General features: G+C 32.7%; 5 protein-coding genes across 5 annotated transcripts; 4 read left to right on the top strand and 1 right to left on the bottom strand.

Annotated features, from left to right (window-relative positions):
- Positions 1–1,973: 1,973 nt before the first annotated feature.
- LOC145333588 (uncharacterized) lies at positions 1,974–4,573 on the bottom strand. Its single transcript, XM_080178752.1, has 4 exons — positions 4,055–4,573; positions 3,691–3,781; positions 2,729–2,863; positions 1,974–2,347 (listed from the first exon to the last, which is right to left on the bottom strand). The coding sequence occupies exons 2-4, from the start codon at positions 3,752–3,754 to the stop codon at positions 2,067–2,069; spliced, it is 480 nt and encodes a 159-aa protein (XP_080034878.1). The 5' UTR covers positions 3,755–3,781; positions 4,055–4,573; the 3' UTR covers positions 1,974–2,066.
- A 217-nt stretch (positions 4,574–4,790) lies between these two features.
- Positions 4,791–7,281, top strand: LOC145333300 (uncharacterized). Its single transcript, XM_080178427.1, has 3 exons — positions 4,791–6,293; positions 6,557–6,640; positions 7,158–7,281. The coding sequence occupies exons 1-3, from the start codon at positions 6,067–6,069 to the stop codon at positions 7,279–7,281; spliced, it is 435 nt and encodes a 144-aa protein (XP_080034553.1). The 5' UTR covers positions 4,791–6,066.
- LOC145334602 (uncharacterized) lies at positions 7,232–10,360 on the top strand. The gene is made up of 7 exons (XM_080180121.1): positions 7,232–8,087; positions 8,309–8,394; positions 8,568–8,773; positions 9,317–9,527; positions 9,713–9,875; positions 10,092–10,145; positions 10,281–10,360. Exons 1-7 carry the CDS (start codon positions 7,748–7,750, stop codon positions 10,343–10,345), a joined length of 1,125 nt encoding a protein of 374 aa, XP_080036247.1. The 5' UTR covers positions 7,232–7,747; the 3' UTR covers positions 10,346–10,360.
- LOC145334601 (uncharacterized) lies at positions 10,358–15,483 on the top strand. The gene is made up of 6 exons (XM_080180120.1): positions 10,358–10,547; positions 10,760–11,078; positions 11,205–11,344; positions 11,463–11,691; positions 11,917–12,468; positions 12,565–15,483. The coding sequence occupies exons 1-6, from the start codon at positions 10,422–10,424 to the stop codon at positions 13,185–13,187; spliced, it is 1,989 nt and encodes a 662-aa protein (XP_080036246.1). The 5' UTR covers positions 10,358–10,421; the 3' UTR covers positions 13,188–15,483.
- Positions 14,674–18,164, top strand: LOC145333299 (uncharacterized). The gene is made up of 5 exons (XM_080178426.1): positions 14,674–14,683; positions 15,482–15,610; positions 16,389–16,451; positions 16,838–16,910; positions 17,983–18,164. The coding sequence occupies exons 1-5, from the start codon at positions 14,674–14,676 to the stop codon at positions 18,008–18,010; spliced, it is 303 nt and encodes a 100-aa protein (XP_080034552.1). The 3' UTR covers positions 18,011–18,164.
- The last annotated feature ends 409 nt before the right edge of the window (positions 18,165–18,573 follow it).

Genomic DNA, 18,573 nt, shown 5'->3' with positions numbered 1-18,573 from the left:
ATTTTCTTATTTTTATTTAATTTAATTTGTAATTGCGATGCTGCTCTATAATTTGAATTATAATTGAAGAAGTAAGCTCTGTTTGTCTGTAGCTAAGGATCTCGCTAACCACTGAACCTATATGGTTCTCCTTTACAGTACAGCTTCGTATAGGTCCTTAGATGGTTTTATTTGTGTACTTATTTTAACTTTGAATTGAAGACATAAATTTAAAATTATCAATAGCTATAGTATTAACTTTAACAAACAAAAACATTTAAAGTGCCACTAGAGGCCTCTAGGGGCGTAGCCGCTAGTAAACTTATAAAGAAGTAAGCTCTGTTTGTCTGTAGCTAAGGATCTCGCTAACCACTGAACCTATATGGTTCTCCTTTACAGTACAGCTTCGTATAGGTCCTTAGATGGTTTTATTTGTGTACTTATTTTAACTTTGAATTGAAGACATAAATTTAAAATTATCAATAGCTATAGTATTAACTTTAACAAACAAAAACATTTAAAGTGCCACTAGAGGCCTCTAGGGGCGTAGCCGCTAGTAAACTTATAAAGAAGTAAGCTCTGTTTGTCTGTAGCTAAGGATCTCGCTAACCACTGAACCTATATGGTTCTCCTTTACAGTACAGCTTCGTATAGGTCCTTAGATGGTTTTAGGCTATTTTTCTGCCCTTTCATATCCCTTCGAATATAGAGCCTCTAAATGCTAGGGGCGCAGCCGTTTGTATCCAAGGAAGAGACTCGAGAGACGTTTGATATAGTTATTTGATATACTTAGGTAGGTAGGTAGGTAGGTTCGAATATAGAGCCTCTAAATGCTAGGGGCGCAGCCGTTTGTATCCAAGGAAGGAAGAGAGACGTTTGATATAGTTATTTGATAAAACTTAGGTAGGTTAGGTAAGCGTTCCACGTATTTAAAATTATCAATAGATAGCTATTTCTTGCATCGTTAACGAATAAAAGCTAACTATCTCGGACGAAAAATCAACATGTTTAAAATGGACGTACGGACATTCTGGTAATGATTATAGAGTTGCTACGCTTTCTAAATCGGACGGACCGACCATAAGAATGAATAAAAAAGTGTATTATTTCGAGTTTCTTATCACATTTATTTTTATCACGAATATGAATATGAAATGAAATGAATGAATTTATGAAATACAAAATGAAAATGAAACAATGAAATTGAAAAACGAAAAAAAAACAGACAGACAGACAGACATATTTACATTTAGAAATATAAAGTAGATTTGCTACTAAAAAATGAAACAATGAAATTGAAAAAAAAATTAAATGAAAATATTAAAACTAAAGAAAAGGGGTAGTTTCACGAAATGCATTTGAACTTAATTTAGTGAACCGCATATTTTATCCTGGTTAAATGGGTAAACTACATTTATATGGCATATATTTGAAATGAATTCAATTTTCTACCACGTAGTTTTTAAAATATCAAGACCTTAAAATTGTCTTTTTTGTGATATATGCAATTTAAAAAGACGATTTTCAAGTCTTGACATTTTAAAAACTATGTGGTAGAAAATTGAAATTTTTTCAAATATATGCCATATAAATGTAGTTTAACCATTTAACCAGGATAAAATATGCGGTTCACTAAATTAAGTTTAAATGCATTTCGTGAAACTACCCCTTTAAAAAATCTGCAAATTTAGTAAATAAAGTATTATAAATATATCAAAAATAGTATATACAAAATTTGAAAATATCCCCCCCACCAATAAAAATAACCGCGGGCGCTCGGCCCCCTAGCCATATAACCTAACCTAGCCTAACCTAATCCAGTCATTTAGTCGGGGGGGGGGGGGGGGGGGATAATTGGAATTCTAGTAAATAAAGTAAATATATCAAAAATAGTATATACAAAATACAAAATAGATTTTTACAATTTTTATCCCCCCCCCCCCCCCACCAATAAAAATAACCGCGGGCGCTCGGCCCCCTAGCCATATAACCTAACCTAGCCTAACCTAATCCAGTCATTTAGTCGGGGGGGGGGGGGGGATAACAACACAAAATAACAATAAATTAACAGTAAATATCAACAATAATCAATAGAATTGAAATTGATTATTGTTGATATTTACTGTGGCGTGCGCACCTATTGTCAAATTGAAAATAGGTTGCACACGTTGAGGTTGACGTTCTTGCTGTGGCGGGGGTGGGGGAGGTGGATTGTTCATGTTGTCGGGAAGGGGCTCTGGAGGGTCGTCCTGCTGTTGAGGCCCAGGGTGGTCCGGCTCTTGAGGATGGTCCGGTTGTGGTGGTTGATGGGGAACATTGACATTATTGTTGTTCCCCATGTTCCCCATCTGTTGGATAACCTGTTGACCTTAATAAATTAAATCAAAATTAAAATTAAAATCTCTCAGGAGGGTGGTCGATAGATCGATGTACATCCCCAGTGATTTTCCCTTCTGTAGATTACAATTAGTTCCATAAAAGCCAAAAAAAATACATTTTAATTAAAGATCCAGCTTAGATTTTTTGACGCATTTTTTGGAGCTTCTCTTTTATGGATGTTTTCATCCTTGTTTTATAATAATCATGTAAGCAATTCTGTATGATATTTACTATTAATTTAAAATAAATGGTTATTTTTTCCAAACCATAAAATATCTCAACGCAATTAATTAATTAAATTAATTCCAAAAGGTGAATTTATTATTTTAGAGTAAGGTTACTGGACAAACGTATTATATATAATACCTACCTAATTGTCTTGCAGCATTACGGCGTCGTTGTCGTCGAACTCGACGCTGGTCATCAGGCTGGGGTGCAATAGCAGCCACAACCGGATCATCTCGGAGGGGGGCCTCAACAGGAACAGGAAGAGGAACAGCGACACCTTAATAAATTATAAATGTATAGAGTCGAAGCAAAATTTTAAGTAAATTTGTTGGAAAACTGCTTCATACAGGATAATGTTTATGGTCATACTTACATTTCTAGGACTTAATTATAGAGTTGCTTCGCTTATAATATTATTCTTTGTTGTCCAAGGAATCAATATACCAAAAACCAGATCAAACGGATAATTAGATCACATAAAATTTTGTTGTTATAAAAGTAGAAAAATCAACATGTTTAAAAGGGACGTACGGACATTCTGGTAATGCTTATAGAGTTGCTTCGCTTTCTAAATCGTACGTAACTACATCATGCAAAGTTTGAAATCGATAGGACAATTCTAACATGCCTAAATTAACGAATAAAAGCTAACTATCTCGGACGAAAAATCAACATGTTTAAAATGGACGTACGGACATTCTGGTAATGATTATAGAGTTGCTACGCTTTCTAAATCGGACGGACCGACCATAATTATAGAAAAGCTTCGCTTTTTAAAAGGTAAAAAGGAGAACCCGATCGGTTCATCGGTTAGCGAGATCCTTTAGTATAAGGATTATTTATTCATTATATTACACTTGGTGGAATAAGTTATAACTATAAAAACAAGGATGACAACATCCATAAAAGCGAAGCTCTGAAAAGGTAGGACAAACGGACATTAACACTTGTATAATGTCATGTTTATAATTGTTTATGGTTATGGTTATGGATTTACGGACATTCTGGTAATGATTATAGAGTTGCTTCGCTTTCTAAATCGTACGTAACTACATCATAATAAATAAATAACTAAAAATAAATAGAATTCAATATATATTATACCTTGACGTCGTTCAAGTATTCGCTGGCTCCTTCGTTTCGTGCTGCTGGGTACTCTAGATTTCATTATTCGTTGATCGTTCGGATATTTATACTGAAATAATAATTTAATAATTAGTATTTTATTTTTCATAATGCAAATGCAGATATAATTAATTTCAATTTCAATTCAATTTCATCAAAACGTTCACAATATACGTATAAAAACACTGCAAAATCAAATATTAAAAAATAATTAAGTTTATAAGTTTATTTTATGCGTATATAAAAACTAATTACGCATTAAAACAAAGAGAAAGGCGGTCAAAAGGTAGAGAAAGCCATTAAAATAAAGGGGTTGTATGCAAAAATGTAATTTCCTCATTACCTTCCGATAAGCCGCTGAAATTTATTTTGCCTTTTCTCGGCAGTTTTCGGCGGTTGCGCCGCCGTTTCTTCTCCCCTTAGTATCCAAGTAACTTGAAGTTGGCTGGCCCATCTCTCGTTCGTCGCCAACCTACTATTTAACTTTAAATTACAAATTTGTAAAATGTAAATTATCTTTATAAACCAACCTAATGCCGTAAAATCAATCTTCGAATAAACCAACCTAATGCCGTAAAATCAATCTTCGATATTTATTATTTAGAAAATGTTAAGATTTTTAATTTGTTAATACTAATAGTCTAATAGCATGAAAAAATTTTATCTTTACATACCCTTTAAAATAAGTGGCATCCGAGAGGTCAATATCCAAACATATATGGGTGGGGGAAAAGGGTTTTACATGTAAGTAACAGTTAACACCTTTATAGTCCCCCCCCCAAAATAAAGGGAAGGGCAATGGGCTGTTTATTTTACTCTAGTCTCCCCCCCCTCCCCTTTTAAGGAGGGTTGCTATATGAAAAGAAAGGGTTGAACTTGATTTTGAATATAACCCCCCCCCCCCAAAAAAAAAAATACAAAGAATAATCCCTTTATTTATTTAAATTTTCCTTTATAAAAATTTTCCATAATATATATATGACGACACCTTTATTATACATAGAATATATGAAAAGAAAGGGTTGAACTTGATTTTGAATATAACCCCCCCCCCCCCCAAAAAAAAATACAAAGAATAATCCCTTTATTTATTTAAATTTTCCTTTATAAAAATTTTCCATAATATATATATGACGACACCTTTATTATAACCCCCCTTTATTTATTTAAATTTTCCTTTATAAAAATTTTCCACTAATGCTGGGTGACGGGAGAGAGTTTTTTTTTTAACTTTTAAGAAAGGTTTATATATATGACACCTTTATAAATTATAACCTTATATTATAATGGCCGATAAATTGATGTACACTCCCAATGATGATGCACAAAATTACCCCTTTTGTAAATAACAATTCATAGTTGAAACGTTTTTACACTCAACTTAATGAAGCAACCAAGTCCCAAAATTCCCCAAAATTGTTGAGCAAACCAAAAAGAAAACGTTGGTATAAAACTTTGTTTTTAAAAGATATGAAATGATACAGATATTCATCATATCATTATCATCAATCTATTCTATAATTGGCCAAAAAGCCTTCATAAAGTGACCTCAAAGCTGACAATGTCAATGGTAATCCTTGAATGTTATGTAACTTCCAATATGTAACTATGAAGCAATTTTGTTTGTCTACATTACCGAATACTTTTTTAATTCTATTCATCTCAAATGTAACTTTTCTTAAAAATAGGTTTCTAAAACTTGAAATATAATTTTTAACTTTTCTTACCAATGAATGATGAAACTTAAGTATAAATTGAAAAACAATTTGAAATATCCAGCCTCTAACGGCTAATTTATTTACTAAAATTTCATCGTATTAAATCCAAATTAAATCTTGTTGGTTCCCCCCCCCCCCTCCTCCTAACCATTACGTTATGATGGGTGGAGAAAAAAAGATTACATATAATTATATTCAAATAAGAAGTGTTGAAAAAGGGGGGTGGGGCAGGTTTCAAATAATCTTTAATCTTTTAATCTTTAATCTTTTACGGAGGGTAAATTAAGTGTTAAATTACCCCTTCTGCAGATTAAGCATCAAATCCTCCCCCCTCCTCAAGGGGAAATTAGGAGAATTCTTAGTCTTACATGTCATATAAATATTTTCCAACACAGATTATAGTTATACCCCCCCCCCCCCACACTTTCTTTTATGTGTGTTTATTTTATCCCTTACTATTCCAAAAAATAAAATTATGGGTGGAGTTACTGTTAAGTTGTTAACCCTTTTCTTCCCCCAATCATCCAATGTAAGCGGTAACCTGGCCATTCTCACCACCTTAGGCTTAAAGTCATAAAGTCATAATTAATATTAATCTTTTTTTTTAGTTTTAGTTCAGTTACAACATCGTTAGAGAATGGCTGAGCCTGACTCTAATAAAGTTATAGGTGACGATGATGACAGTGAGGTTGTCCAAGCTATGCCTGACTCTTCAGTTACGCGTACTCGTAGTTTGCGTGAACGTAAGACGATCCCCGATGCAAGCATACCCGATGTTTTGGATGAGGTTGACCTTGATATGTTGGAGGAAAAGGAGGGTTTGGGGTCCCCCCCCAAAAAAATAACCCCCAGTGATAACATTAGGTAATAATAATATTTTCATTTTATATTTAATAATGTTATAAAAAAACTAAAAGGGGTAGTTTCACGAAGTTTATTTATTAAGCTCAAATGCATTTCGTGAAACTACCCCTTATAAAATTAGTGGGTTTCGTCGTATTTTTACTTTTTATTTACTATTAAGCTCAAATGCATACCCCTAATAAAATTATAATAAATGGGATTATGAAAAGTAGTAACTTTTTATCTTAGGGTAGGTAAATGTTATTTATTTATTTAATTTTCAGTTGCACTCCAGGGTCGGTAATGTTGGAGGAGAAGGAGGGGTTGGGGACCCCCACAAAAAAAATAACCCCCAGTGATAACATTAGGTAATAATAATATTTTCATTTTATATTTAATAATGTTATAAAAAAACTAAAAGGGGTAGTTTCACGAAGTGCATCTACCCATGCTAAAAAAAGTATAGAAATGGGATTTTTACAGTAACTTTTTATTTATTAAGCTCAAATGCATTTCGTGAAACTACCCCTTATAAAATTAGTGGGTTTCGTCGTATTTTTACTTTTTATTTACTATTAAGCTCAAATGCATACCCCTAATAAAATTATAATAAATGGGATTATGAAAAGTATTGTATTTTTACAGTAACTTTTTATCTTAGGGTAGGTAAATGTTAAAAAAATATCCTTACTTACTTTTGGTCAGGTTAGGTTGGGTCCTCCATCCATCCTCCGGGGCGCATTCCTTCCATGTTCAGCAACTCTCGGTGCTCTACACACCAAGAGAGGCCATTTTTTTTTAGAATATAATCCCAAATTTGGTAAATTTGGTGGGTTCTAAAAAGAACCAGAGAAATTGAAAATTTATTTATTTATTTAATTTCAGTTGCACTCCAGTCACTTCAAAAATAGCTGATCCACAACGTGAACGGAAGCGAATAATAAAAAAGTTGTGTTCACCTCCAAGGGTCAAGAAAAGAAGAACAGAGTCTTCTCCACAATCGAGGTAAAAAAAACAAGTAGCCAAATAATTTTTTTTTATTTTGTCCAGAGGGCAAGGGAAAAATAATATTAATTAATAATTAAAATAATAGGCTATTTTTTTAAGGTCAAAACCTGACAGCCCAGAACCTGAAAATCCAACTTCACCCCCCAAACCTTCTCCCCAATCGAGGTAAAAAAAACAAGTAGCCAAATAATTTTTATATTTTGTCCAGAGGGCAAGGGAAAAATAATATTAATTAATAATTAAAATAATAGGCTATTTTTTTAAGGTCAAAACCTGACAGCCCAGAACCTGAAAATCCAACTTCACCCCCCAAACCTTCTCCCCAATCGAGGTAAAAAAAACAAGTAGCCAAATAATTTTTATATTTTGTCCAGAGGGCAAGGGAAAAATAATATTAATTAATTATTTTAAGGTCAAAACCAGCAAGCCCACAACCAGCTTCACAAACAACACCAGATACATCACCAATGCGCCCACTCAACGTAACGCCGCCGCCGTCTCCATCACCTACAAGTACAACAGCCACACCTAAAGCCGCAGCTGGAGACACACCTTCTTCAGCACAGTCATCCCCAGCTGGAGAAAAGCCAAAAGGGAGAGGTGGCCGTACAAGTACAACAGCCACACCTAAAGCCGCAGCCAAACCTAAAGCCGCAGCCACACCTACAACACCAGCTGGAGACACACCTTCTTCAGCACAGTCATCCCCAGCTGGAGAAAAGCCAAAAGGGAGAGGTGGCCGACAAAAAGGATCCAAGAATAAACCCAAGATGAACAGTGACAGTACGGAACATATGTTCATCAGAGGTAAGCTTAAATTAGTATAATTAATATCAATAACATAGGTAGTAACATTAAAAATTTAATTGACAGGATGTCTATTTGTCTGTACTTAAATAAAATACATTATATTATATTTATAATTAATAACCATACAATCTCAACCGTAAATACATAAATTTCTAGAATACTAGTTTGTTTTACTTTACCTATAATATATTAAATTAACTGTTCTATTGATTACCTAGACTGCGTGGGTACAGTACAAGGGGACACACACTCGCTCTATGACCGCCTTGATGGGAAGAGGATAACATATAGTAATGGTGATAAGGTACAAACATAAATACTAAAAATAATAATAAAATGTAGAGGGGGGGGGGGGGGGGGCAAAAGTGACACTTTTTGAAAGCAAAACTAAAAGTCAAGAAAGGAACACAACTAAAAAAAGAGTTACAGGTGTGAGATTATTAAATAAAATGTTTAATAAAATTAAAATTACTTCAGGTTTATGTCTACTTGGTTAAAGTGCTTGAAGATCATGCTTACATGATCCCCAACTACCCTGGAAAGGGTCAGAATAAGACCCCGTGGGGGCGGGGGTGCAAATACTGTAACTTCCATACCTGGGATGGCACATACCACGTGAAAGAATACCCCAAAGAGGGAAAACCATTAGAGAGATTTATACTGCAAGAAACTAACCTTCTTAGGTAATAATATTAAGTTGACATAAAATAACATGATGTATTAACGCAACGTGCCGGAGCCGTATAATTTTGATGCGGCTCCGGCTCCGGGGAGCCGTATTTGGAAATACGGCTCCCGGCTCCGGCTCCAGCTCCGGCTCCTACCTTAAAATTAATATATCAATTTTTTTCCATTATTGAATTTGATAAAATAAGATAAATAATATAAAATATTTTGCTTTTATTTGATTAAAGCTATATAAAAGTAGAAGGATGTGTGTCTATTTGTTAAGTAACAATAGTTTTTCAGTTTATTATAGTGAAATAGACCGTTGCCAAATTATAATATTACTTTAAAAAATCATTTTTACCTAGTCCGGAGCCGGAGCCGTTTTTAACAAAAAATACGGCTCCGGATCCGGCTCCACAAAAAATGTTGCTGCTCCCGGCTCCAGAACACTGGTATTAAGTATTCATAAACATTGATTAAAAATATATACTGACAGACAAGGTGAATTATAGAGTAGCTTTGCTAAAAAAAATAATATTAATTGCTTACCTGTTTAGGAGGTTTAGCCGTCACTGGATCATTGACCACAGAGATGTTTACCGAGAGTATAGGAAGGGAGTGAACCTGGCCAGCTTTCAGAGGAAGTTTCAACAGGCCCAGGCAGATGCTGAAGTTATCCATGAAGTCAAAATATACGTCACTGCCCTAGAAGCGCTGCGCCACATAACAGGAAAACTGGTTAATAATGAAAGTTTCCTTCGCTTTAAGGTAAATGTATGTTTAATATTTTTGATCATATTTGCTGTTATCTAATATCTCATACCTATATTTTTTTAAACAAAATTAATTGAAAATGATTGCTAAAATCGAAATATATCTTCATGTCAGTTAGAATAGTGTATTTTTTAAAAATAGGTTGAAAAACATACTAACTTTAAAAAATTCGCTTTAAGGATACGGATGCCAATGCCTTTGACCATATCGTCGCCAAGCAGGTCGGTTTACTTGAGAAAGGCAAGAAGCAGGATGCACCCACCAGCAAACAGCTTCATAACTGGCTGCAGGGGCAGCACAAGTATTACATGGAATCCTTCAAGAAGATTTTAGAAAATAAAGGTATTAATAACTATTAACTATTAAGTATTATAATTTATAAACTAAAACATTACTAAATAATTTCAAAATCTGAAAGAAATAACAAATAATTAATTTAAATTATCTTCACTTCCGCGGGTGTGTACATTGCCGAAATCGAAGGAAAGGTGCACACCTGCGGAAAAAATGTTAATATTTAATTATTTTAAATAATCAATATTATCTTTGTTTCCGCAGGTGTGCACCTTTCCTTCGACTTCGGCAATGTTCACCACACCGACTTCATTGCAGGTAACCTAAATAAAATAAATAAACTATTATTATTTATTAATGCAATTACAACTGCAGCAGCTACATAACCTGAATTAAATAAAGTAAAGTAAACTATTATGAATGAATAATATAAAAGAATTACTAATTTTTCAGTAACTGCAAACTATACCGATGCAGACGGTCCCAAAGAATTGTTGCTCGCCTGTGAACAGGTATAAGTTTAAAATTAATTCTTAGAAATTTAGAATGACCACAAATACCTAAATGATAATTTGATTAATTACTTATGTTTAGATGCCTAAACCCGATGCTTCCGGCCGCAGCATCTACGAATATTTCGAAGAACTGTTGAAAAGGTTTGGGCTTGAGCATTATCAACTTCTCAGCTCCACATCCGACTCGGCTGCCAACTGTGTAAAGGTAATGAAAAATTATAAATTATAATTATAAAATCATAACTATTTAATAGTTTTTTCTCGCATCGTATTTTAAATGGCTTTCCGCGGATGTAAAATGTACAATTGTAAGATAAAACCAGTTTTTTTAGATGAATATTTGAATGAATACGAGAATTAATATTATAAAACAATACCATTAGAAAGTAAATCATTAATTTATTTTTCATTCTTTAGTCCGTCAAGATACTCAATGAAGAGCACGGGAAAACCCCCACAGAGTATACAAGTTTCATGAACCATGAGGGAGTCAGTGATGATGATAGTGATAAGGAAGACACACCTGAGGCTGATAGTGAAGATGAAATCCCGTTGGATTTGTTTATAGAAGATTTAGATGAGGTTGAGGATGGTGTTGTAGAAGCCGAAGGTGAGGGTCAGGATGGAGATGAAGAAACCCTGGCAGGAACAAGACAAGGCGATGGCGGCGATGGCGGCATATCAAGTGCGATTTTCTACAGGTCCATCGCCATCAAAGATCCACAACAAAGAGAGGGTAAGTAAAGTTAAATTAAATTCATTCCCAAAAAATTCAATGAATTACATTTAATGATTTACAGGGGTAGTTTCACGAAATGCATTTAACTAAATTATATTAATTTATTAAATTATTTCTTTTCAGCAATCACAAATTTCGGGAAACTAATAGAAGAGAACATCCAAAGAACAATGAAATGTGATGAGCAGAAATGTGGACTTATAGTGGGAGGTGTTTGCCTCAACCACCAAGTGGAGTTGGCGTTGAAGCAGGCTGCCAAAGTTGTAAGTAAATTAATTAAATGATTAATAGAACCAACTAAATAACTTATACAGTAACTTAAAAAGTTAAATAATAAATTATACAAAAACGTGAAAATTAACAAATATTATATTTTTTTAGAAAGGGAAGGGGTACAACAGAACCATAATTAACCTGGCAAAGCTGGTCAGTAAAATTATGAATAACAAGAAGCTGCGTCGCATTTTGGTAGAGAGTGGACAACGTATGCTTACCAGATACGTGGAGACGAGATGGAGCTCCAGAATGAACATGATAAAGCGGTTCTTAGAGTTGTTTGACAACAAACCACTACTTCAGAAGGTGAAAAAATCCGTGCAGGATCAGAAAGGTAAACCCAAAAAAGTTAATTATAATTTTAACAACAATTTAAAACTAACAAAATTACCAATTTAAATTTCTCTCTGTCCCTTAATTAAACAAAAGAGAAAGGTAACAAATAGAAGTTTATTAAAATTTAAACTAAATAAATTATTTCTTCTCTCGTTCCCTTAATTAAAAATTAGAACTGTATATATCAATAGAATTAATTTTTAATTTTTAATTTTTATTTTAGTCAACAAGAAGTTTGACAATCTGTGGCCAACACCTGACCAGGTTCTTGCCCTCAGAGAAGTCCTGGAAGTGTTGGAGTGTGTGGATACCATGCTGACAATTCCTGCACAAGCCCATGAGGCCACAATCGTCCAGATGTTCACCATGCTGGATACGGTGTTCTTTACCCTACGGACAAGTATGCCTGGCAACTTATTCGCTAGACGTGTATTCAAGTTCCTTCACCTGAGAGTTAACAAGATTGTCCGTACTAATGCAGGATGGCAAGTCTGTCTCTACCTACACCCCCTGTCACGCAGTCATTTGGAAATGATTGCGAGTGGCACACAAAGCTTTACGGTGACACAGGATGAAGCAAAAACAATTTTACAACAAGCACCCAAAAATTGTAGGTTGTTGGGTGAACGGCTACACCGAATCTCACTGAGAGCCAACCTAAGTCCTGAAGAAAAGGCAGATGAAGAGGCCGACCTGCGTAGAGCTAATGCGGATGCCGACAATGAGGATTCCGAAGCTGACGAGTACGAATCTCCAGAAACTGCACCTCCCACAGGTAAAGATATACAATATTAATTAAAATAGATAATAATAATAACATTAGTTAAATAATTCAATTATCATTTTTATTAATTATATTTATGTATTACAGGCATGATGACACCCATCCAAAAGATGTTTTGGAACAAACAACAAGAGTTCAAAGAAATTCAGGCTCAAGCAGCAGCCAAGAAGAAAAAGAAAGAACAACGTGACAAACAGAAGGATCCCCTGGACGTCATGAAGAAACACCTGAAAGCTGGGCTGAAGGATTGGAGTAACATAGAAGAATCCAAGTTGCATGCCTTGACATACGGTTACCAACGTGAAGTCGCTAAGATAAAGGAGGAAATTGCGAAAGTCAAAAAATCTAAGTCCAAGGATTTCGATGTTGAAGAACGCCAGAAACTGTACAAACAAGGAGCAATGACCGCAACCCACAGGATGCTTACTGCCAGGTATGAACATGTTGCAGAGAAGATATGTTATCCACCTGGACTTGTCAGTTTGATGACCAACTTCAACAACTTACCTGTTTCTAATGCGAGGTGTGAGAGAATTTTCTCACACCTCAAATTAGTTTACTCATCGAGGCGGTATAACCTAGAGAAAGAAACCATCCACGCCATCATGTTCTTGAAGATGAACAAGCTAGTCCCCAAGAAGTCCCAAGCATTTTGGGATAGGCAGGTAAAAGTTACCAAGAAGACAGCAACCAAGGAACTGGAAAAGTGAAATAATTTTTGTAAATATGTTTATCATATTAATTATGTTGGAAAGAAATAAAGTAGAAGTAAAGTAAAACAAATAATTTAATGAAATAATTTTGTGTTTTTTAAATATCTGTATCATTACCATTATAAAATAAATGTTGTAATAAAACCCAAAAAACTGTTTATTGATATATTTTTTTTTTTGCAGTATTGTTATTTAATTTAACAAGGATGAATAATCAATAAGTAGCGAAGCCAAAAACATTACTCAAATCATACTTGTCTTGTGTCTTTATGCGTGGATGGTCTCTTGCTCGAGGTTCTAGAGTAAATAAGTTGGACATCAAATGAAAGTAAATACTAAATATCCAAAAATAAATTTGAATTTCAATTAAAGGGTGATGGAAAAAAATAAAAATGCGTACTTGCCGCTTCGCTTATATTATTGTACATTCAAACATCAGTAAACCAAAAATCAGACCAATCGGATAATTAGGTCACATAAAAATTTGTTGTTAAAATGTAAAAAAAATACGGACATTAATGTCAGAACTGAATTATCAGAATGCGAATATATAAGAGTCTAAGCAAAATTGTAAGTAAATTTGTTTAAAAACAGCTTGATAATCAGGTTTAATATGAGCGTACATTTAAAACCGAGTTTCAACGCAAAAAAAACGCGGAGCCGAATCTAGAAATACGGCTGCGGATGTGTGTATATTTGGTAACATATGGTTTTTAAGTTTAATTTAAGGAAATAGACCGTTAAATCATATTATTACTGTAAAAACTCACTTTAACCTAATGTGGAGCCGAGCCGTTCTGAACGACGTAAAAAAATGCACGGAAATTCTTTTCGAACACAGGGATTCAATATTTTTAGGTAAGACTTATCGATAAAACACACCCGATACTTTGTAATTTTGGAACGATATAAAAAAATAAAAAATAAACATAATTAAAAACAAAGTATGGAGCTTGCCGAATTATTCACAGTATAAAATCTGTGCGTTTAAAATTGAAATTACCAAAAGGCAAAATAAGAATAATTAAGTTATAACGAACAGACTTATCACTTTATATTTACAAATTATTACAAAATCCTTACCTTAATATACAGTAAATGATTATGTGTACTGCCTTCCGAAATAGAAAACATAGCCTATTATTTTGACGTGTATGTACTCTTATGACATTCACTCAAAACAATAGACTACAATAATTTTTTTCGGACGACAGTACAGAATTAGATCTTCTTGTGTTGACACTTGACTAAGACTTTGTTTCTTTCTTCTTTTTTTTTATAACTATGCAAATAATATTTATCACTTTATTTTATTGTATTAATATAATTCCATTTGAAGTTTTCACATTGAATATTAAATTTTTTATTATTTTTCACTTTTCTTTGTATCTAACTAACGCGTAGTATGACGTGTCAATACACTCTGAAATTCAAATAAGGACTGAAGAACTGTGTGTGTGTGCACGAGGTGCACGAGGTAGAAATGTACATGGGTAATTAGAAACTTCAATATAATTTATTTCGTTATATTTACATTTTTTAAAATAAGATTTTTTAATATGTTTTGACCACGGTAAATAATAAAAATTTGTTGGAGGAATTTTTGTGTATATATTTATCCCTGATATAACAGCATACACCGGAAACGGATGATATCAAATAACAGGGAATCTATAAATATATTGTTACAAATACAATTACAAACTATTATAAGTGAACTTTAATATATTTCATTATCGTTATATACTTTTTTTACGTAATGCAAAATTATCCTTTTTTAATATTAGGAAGAATTTTTATTTTACCCTGTAAAAAAAGCAATGAAAAAAGTAAGACGTCTAAAATGTCGTATTCTTAACAGGTAGACTTTTTGGAGTAAGGAAATTATGTCATCACATTAATTTCATAGAAAGAACCTAAAAGTCTAATATATCTAGTAAATTTTATTTCGGAATTGTTTAACGAACATACTTAATTTAAGATTGCGTGATTTATTTCGAAATAGAAATATAAAACGTAAAAATTTATTATTTTTCAAAATCTTCTATTTATTTACCAAGTACTTCGTATATAAATATTAAGAAATTTGAATATTTAGAAAAATAGAAATAGGGATGTATTTTTGAACGAAGTGAGAGGGGAATTAATATCCTATTTTTGAAATAGAATTCTTGCACACGTATATAAATATTCCCCAATTTCAATATTTTCATATGTCTAAATTCCCTTCCAAATTTACTCGAAATACGATACGTTTAGGGTTTAGAATAGTTAATATTTAAAATATCTAGTAGACACATCATTGCAAGCAACTGTAGTGTCATTATCAACCACAACTCAATCAATTACATCAACTGATGTTGCTGTAACTCCACAATCAACACCACCATCAATCATTGATGCATTGCTTTTCAGTGCAGGTAGTAATAGTTATTTATTGCACTGTGTTGTAAACAGCTTTCTACAATCACAAAAATGTACAAATATAAAATTCAAACCAGTTTTGTTATAAATAATTAATTCGTAAAAAAAACTGGATATAATACGATACAATATATGATTTTTCAGTGTAGCTAAGAACCGGTTCTTATCCACTGGATATTAATCGGTTCCAAAGCCTATACTGGAAAACGTTTTCTACTATGACTCATTGAGTAGATGCACACCAATTTAAGTCAATCTAATAGACATGATATGTCTAGATAGATCCATCTGACTATATTTTTCGTCAAACTTAAAAAGGTATATTTAGCAAGCAAAAAAAACATTGTTTTTTATATTCGAGAAATATTCAAGACATAGAGCATTGAAATTTTTGACAATAGCTTTATCCTAAGAAATTTAACTTTTCATAACTAACTTATTATGTGGTTTGTCAGGTGCTTCAATTTATACGATGGAAAAAACTTTACATAATATGTATTTTACCTATATAAAAGCTTTATCTTAAAAATGTGATAATTTACAGCTGACTCATAATGCGTATGAAATGAAAAATCTGTAAAATGTTTGAACCAATGACAGGTCTGGGATGTACCTTCACTATACTCCTACAGAGCTGGATCTTTTGGTTAACGTTATCTCAATTGTCAATCTAAAGGGCAGAAAAAGTTTAAATACAAACATTTAAATCATTTTAACATTTAAGGTGATAATTTGTACACTAATAAACTATAAAATCTATCTATTTTTGTTCAGCTGTTGTTATCATCACAAATGTAATAGTGACAGTTGCAACTTTAGTAATTCCTGGATTTTTAGGTATTCATTTTTTAATATTAATATATAACCTTAAAATAGAGTAACAAATTGTTTGTGTGTGTGTTTCTGTCTGTGCCAAAAGAAGGATCTCGCTAACTGCTAGACCGATATGGTTCTCCTTTACATGGTAGCTTATCATAACTATTTTGGGGGAGGGTACCACAACCTCCCAAGACAAATCGCCCCTAGAAAAAATCAACCACCCCGAAAAAAAATACTTTTTCTTTTTAGATCTAAAATAAAAAAAATAATTTATTAAATTCAACTCCCCACTCCTCAAGTGCCCCTTGAGGCCTCTAGGGTCATAGGTGCAAGTATAAATTAAAATAATAAAATAAATAAAAAGACCTTATAATAAAGACTAATAATGCTTTAAATTTTTTTAGGATTTGGTGTATTTGGCAATACGTTGTATTCTAATTCCAGACAGAGTGCTTCTTTTCTTCCAGAATTTTTCAGGTAAAACTTAAATTTTTGATTTTATTTAAATCATATTAAAAGAAGCAATACCCCTCATCTGAAAAAAAAAGCTCATGAGAAAGTTTTCGTGATTTTATTCTTCAATAAATCTATTATTTATTTTAACAAAAGCTCTTTAAATATCATTGTTATCCATATTTTTTTGTGCTTCGCTACTTAATGGATGTTGACATCCTTTGTTTGTTATTAGATTTATTTGTAAAATATTTTTTAAGTCGAAGCATTTTTTTTTGTAGAAAAATCGAGGACAAGTTTGGACGAAGCCCAAAATACATAACTTTTGCACCACGTCGTCTTCCTGTGACGTCACATTCTTCATCTCCTTTGTAGGGATTTTCTTTCCCACTTCTCCTCTCATCTCCCTTATTTTATGACGTCACAGGAAGACGACGTGGTGCAAAAGTTATATATTTTGGGCTTCGTCCAAGTTTGTCTAAATATTACAATTATTTTACCCAAACCCATAAGGAAAAAGGATAAGAGGACGAATACTCACCCCCTTTTCATGGTAAAATACTACTTCCCCATCCCTAATTTTTTAAAGTAAATTTAGCAGACAAAAATCAAAAGTCGCCCAGGGCTTTTTGTATGTCAATCATAAATAAAAATGTGAATAAAAAGAAAAGCGATTTTTAGCAAACAGCCATGGGCGGTCAGAATCAGCTGAATGTTTATTATGAAAAAGAAATTCCCCCTTTTTAGAAATGAAAGGATTCATCTTTCATGCACAAATTTTTTAAAATAAAAATAAATTTTTAATTAAAACATTAAAACAACAATATCTAAAAGTAAAAAGTAGAAAAAAAAATTTTTTTTAGATGTTGTTATTTTAGTATATTTATTACATATTAATTTTGTAATCCTCTCATTTGAAAAGTGGTGGAATAGCAATAAAATTTAGCGCGGCAACAGCGCTAATTAGGCCCCTGGGCCCACTGCCTATTTTCGTCTTCTAGTTGCTTCGATTCCTATCTTTTATTTTTTTCTCTATGCCCAAACCTAATGCGATTTGTTACTTTTTTTATGATGATGAATACAAAATATATTTTAGGTCAGGATTAGATTTTAGAATACCGTAAAACAGATGTGTGCAGAAAAATCAAGAATATCTGTTTACTTAAATTACCATTTTGTTAAATTTTGATTTTTTTTATTGTTACTGATACAGATTATTATGTTTATATTGTTACGTTTTGTATGTTTTTTTTGTTAAATATATTTCATAGAATGTAATTTTTTTATTCATATTAGTCATTGATTGCTTTTGCTATTATTTTTTGCAAAGTAGAACTAAATTTGCTGTGAATATGTTCGGATCGTTTTTTTTCCAATGTAAACTAGAATATAATTTCAGTAGCGAAGCTACTCTATAATTTTAAATAGTCGTCTGACCGTAAGAAACGTTATGGAGAAACGTAATTTTCTCAGCTCCTATAAAATATAAACGGCTTAAGCTTTGTTCAAAATTCCTATTAATATGGAGCATAAGTATAAAACATCCATGGCGGTAGGATTGCTTTTAGACAGGTTTTTAGCTTTTTTTATTAGGTATGTAATTTAATTTGACCGTCAGTCTGTCAGTCACCATACTGAAATATAATTTTATAGTTATTTCTCGCATCGTATTATAAACGGCTTTCCG

The sequence above is a fragment of the Acartia tonsa genome, chromosome 12 (genome assembly GCF_053477335.1).
Source record: "Acartia tonsa isolate MP-2025a chromosome 12, ASM5347733v1, whole genome shotgun sequence".
NCBI classification, from domain to species: Eukaryota; Metazoa; Arthropoda; class Copepoda; order Calanoida; family Acartiidae; genus Acartia; species Acartia tonsa.
Note: the sequence above shows the minus strand (reverse complement) of the source record. Positions and strands in the feature narration are given on the sequence as shown.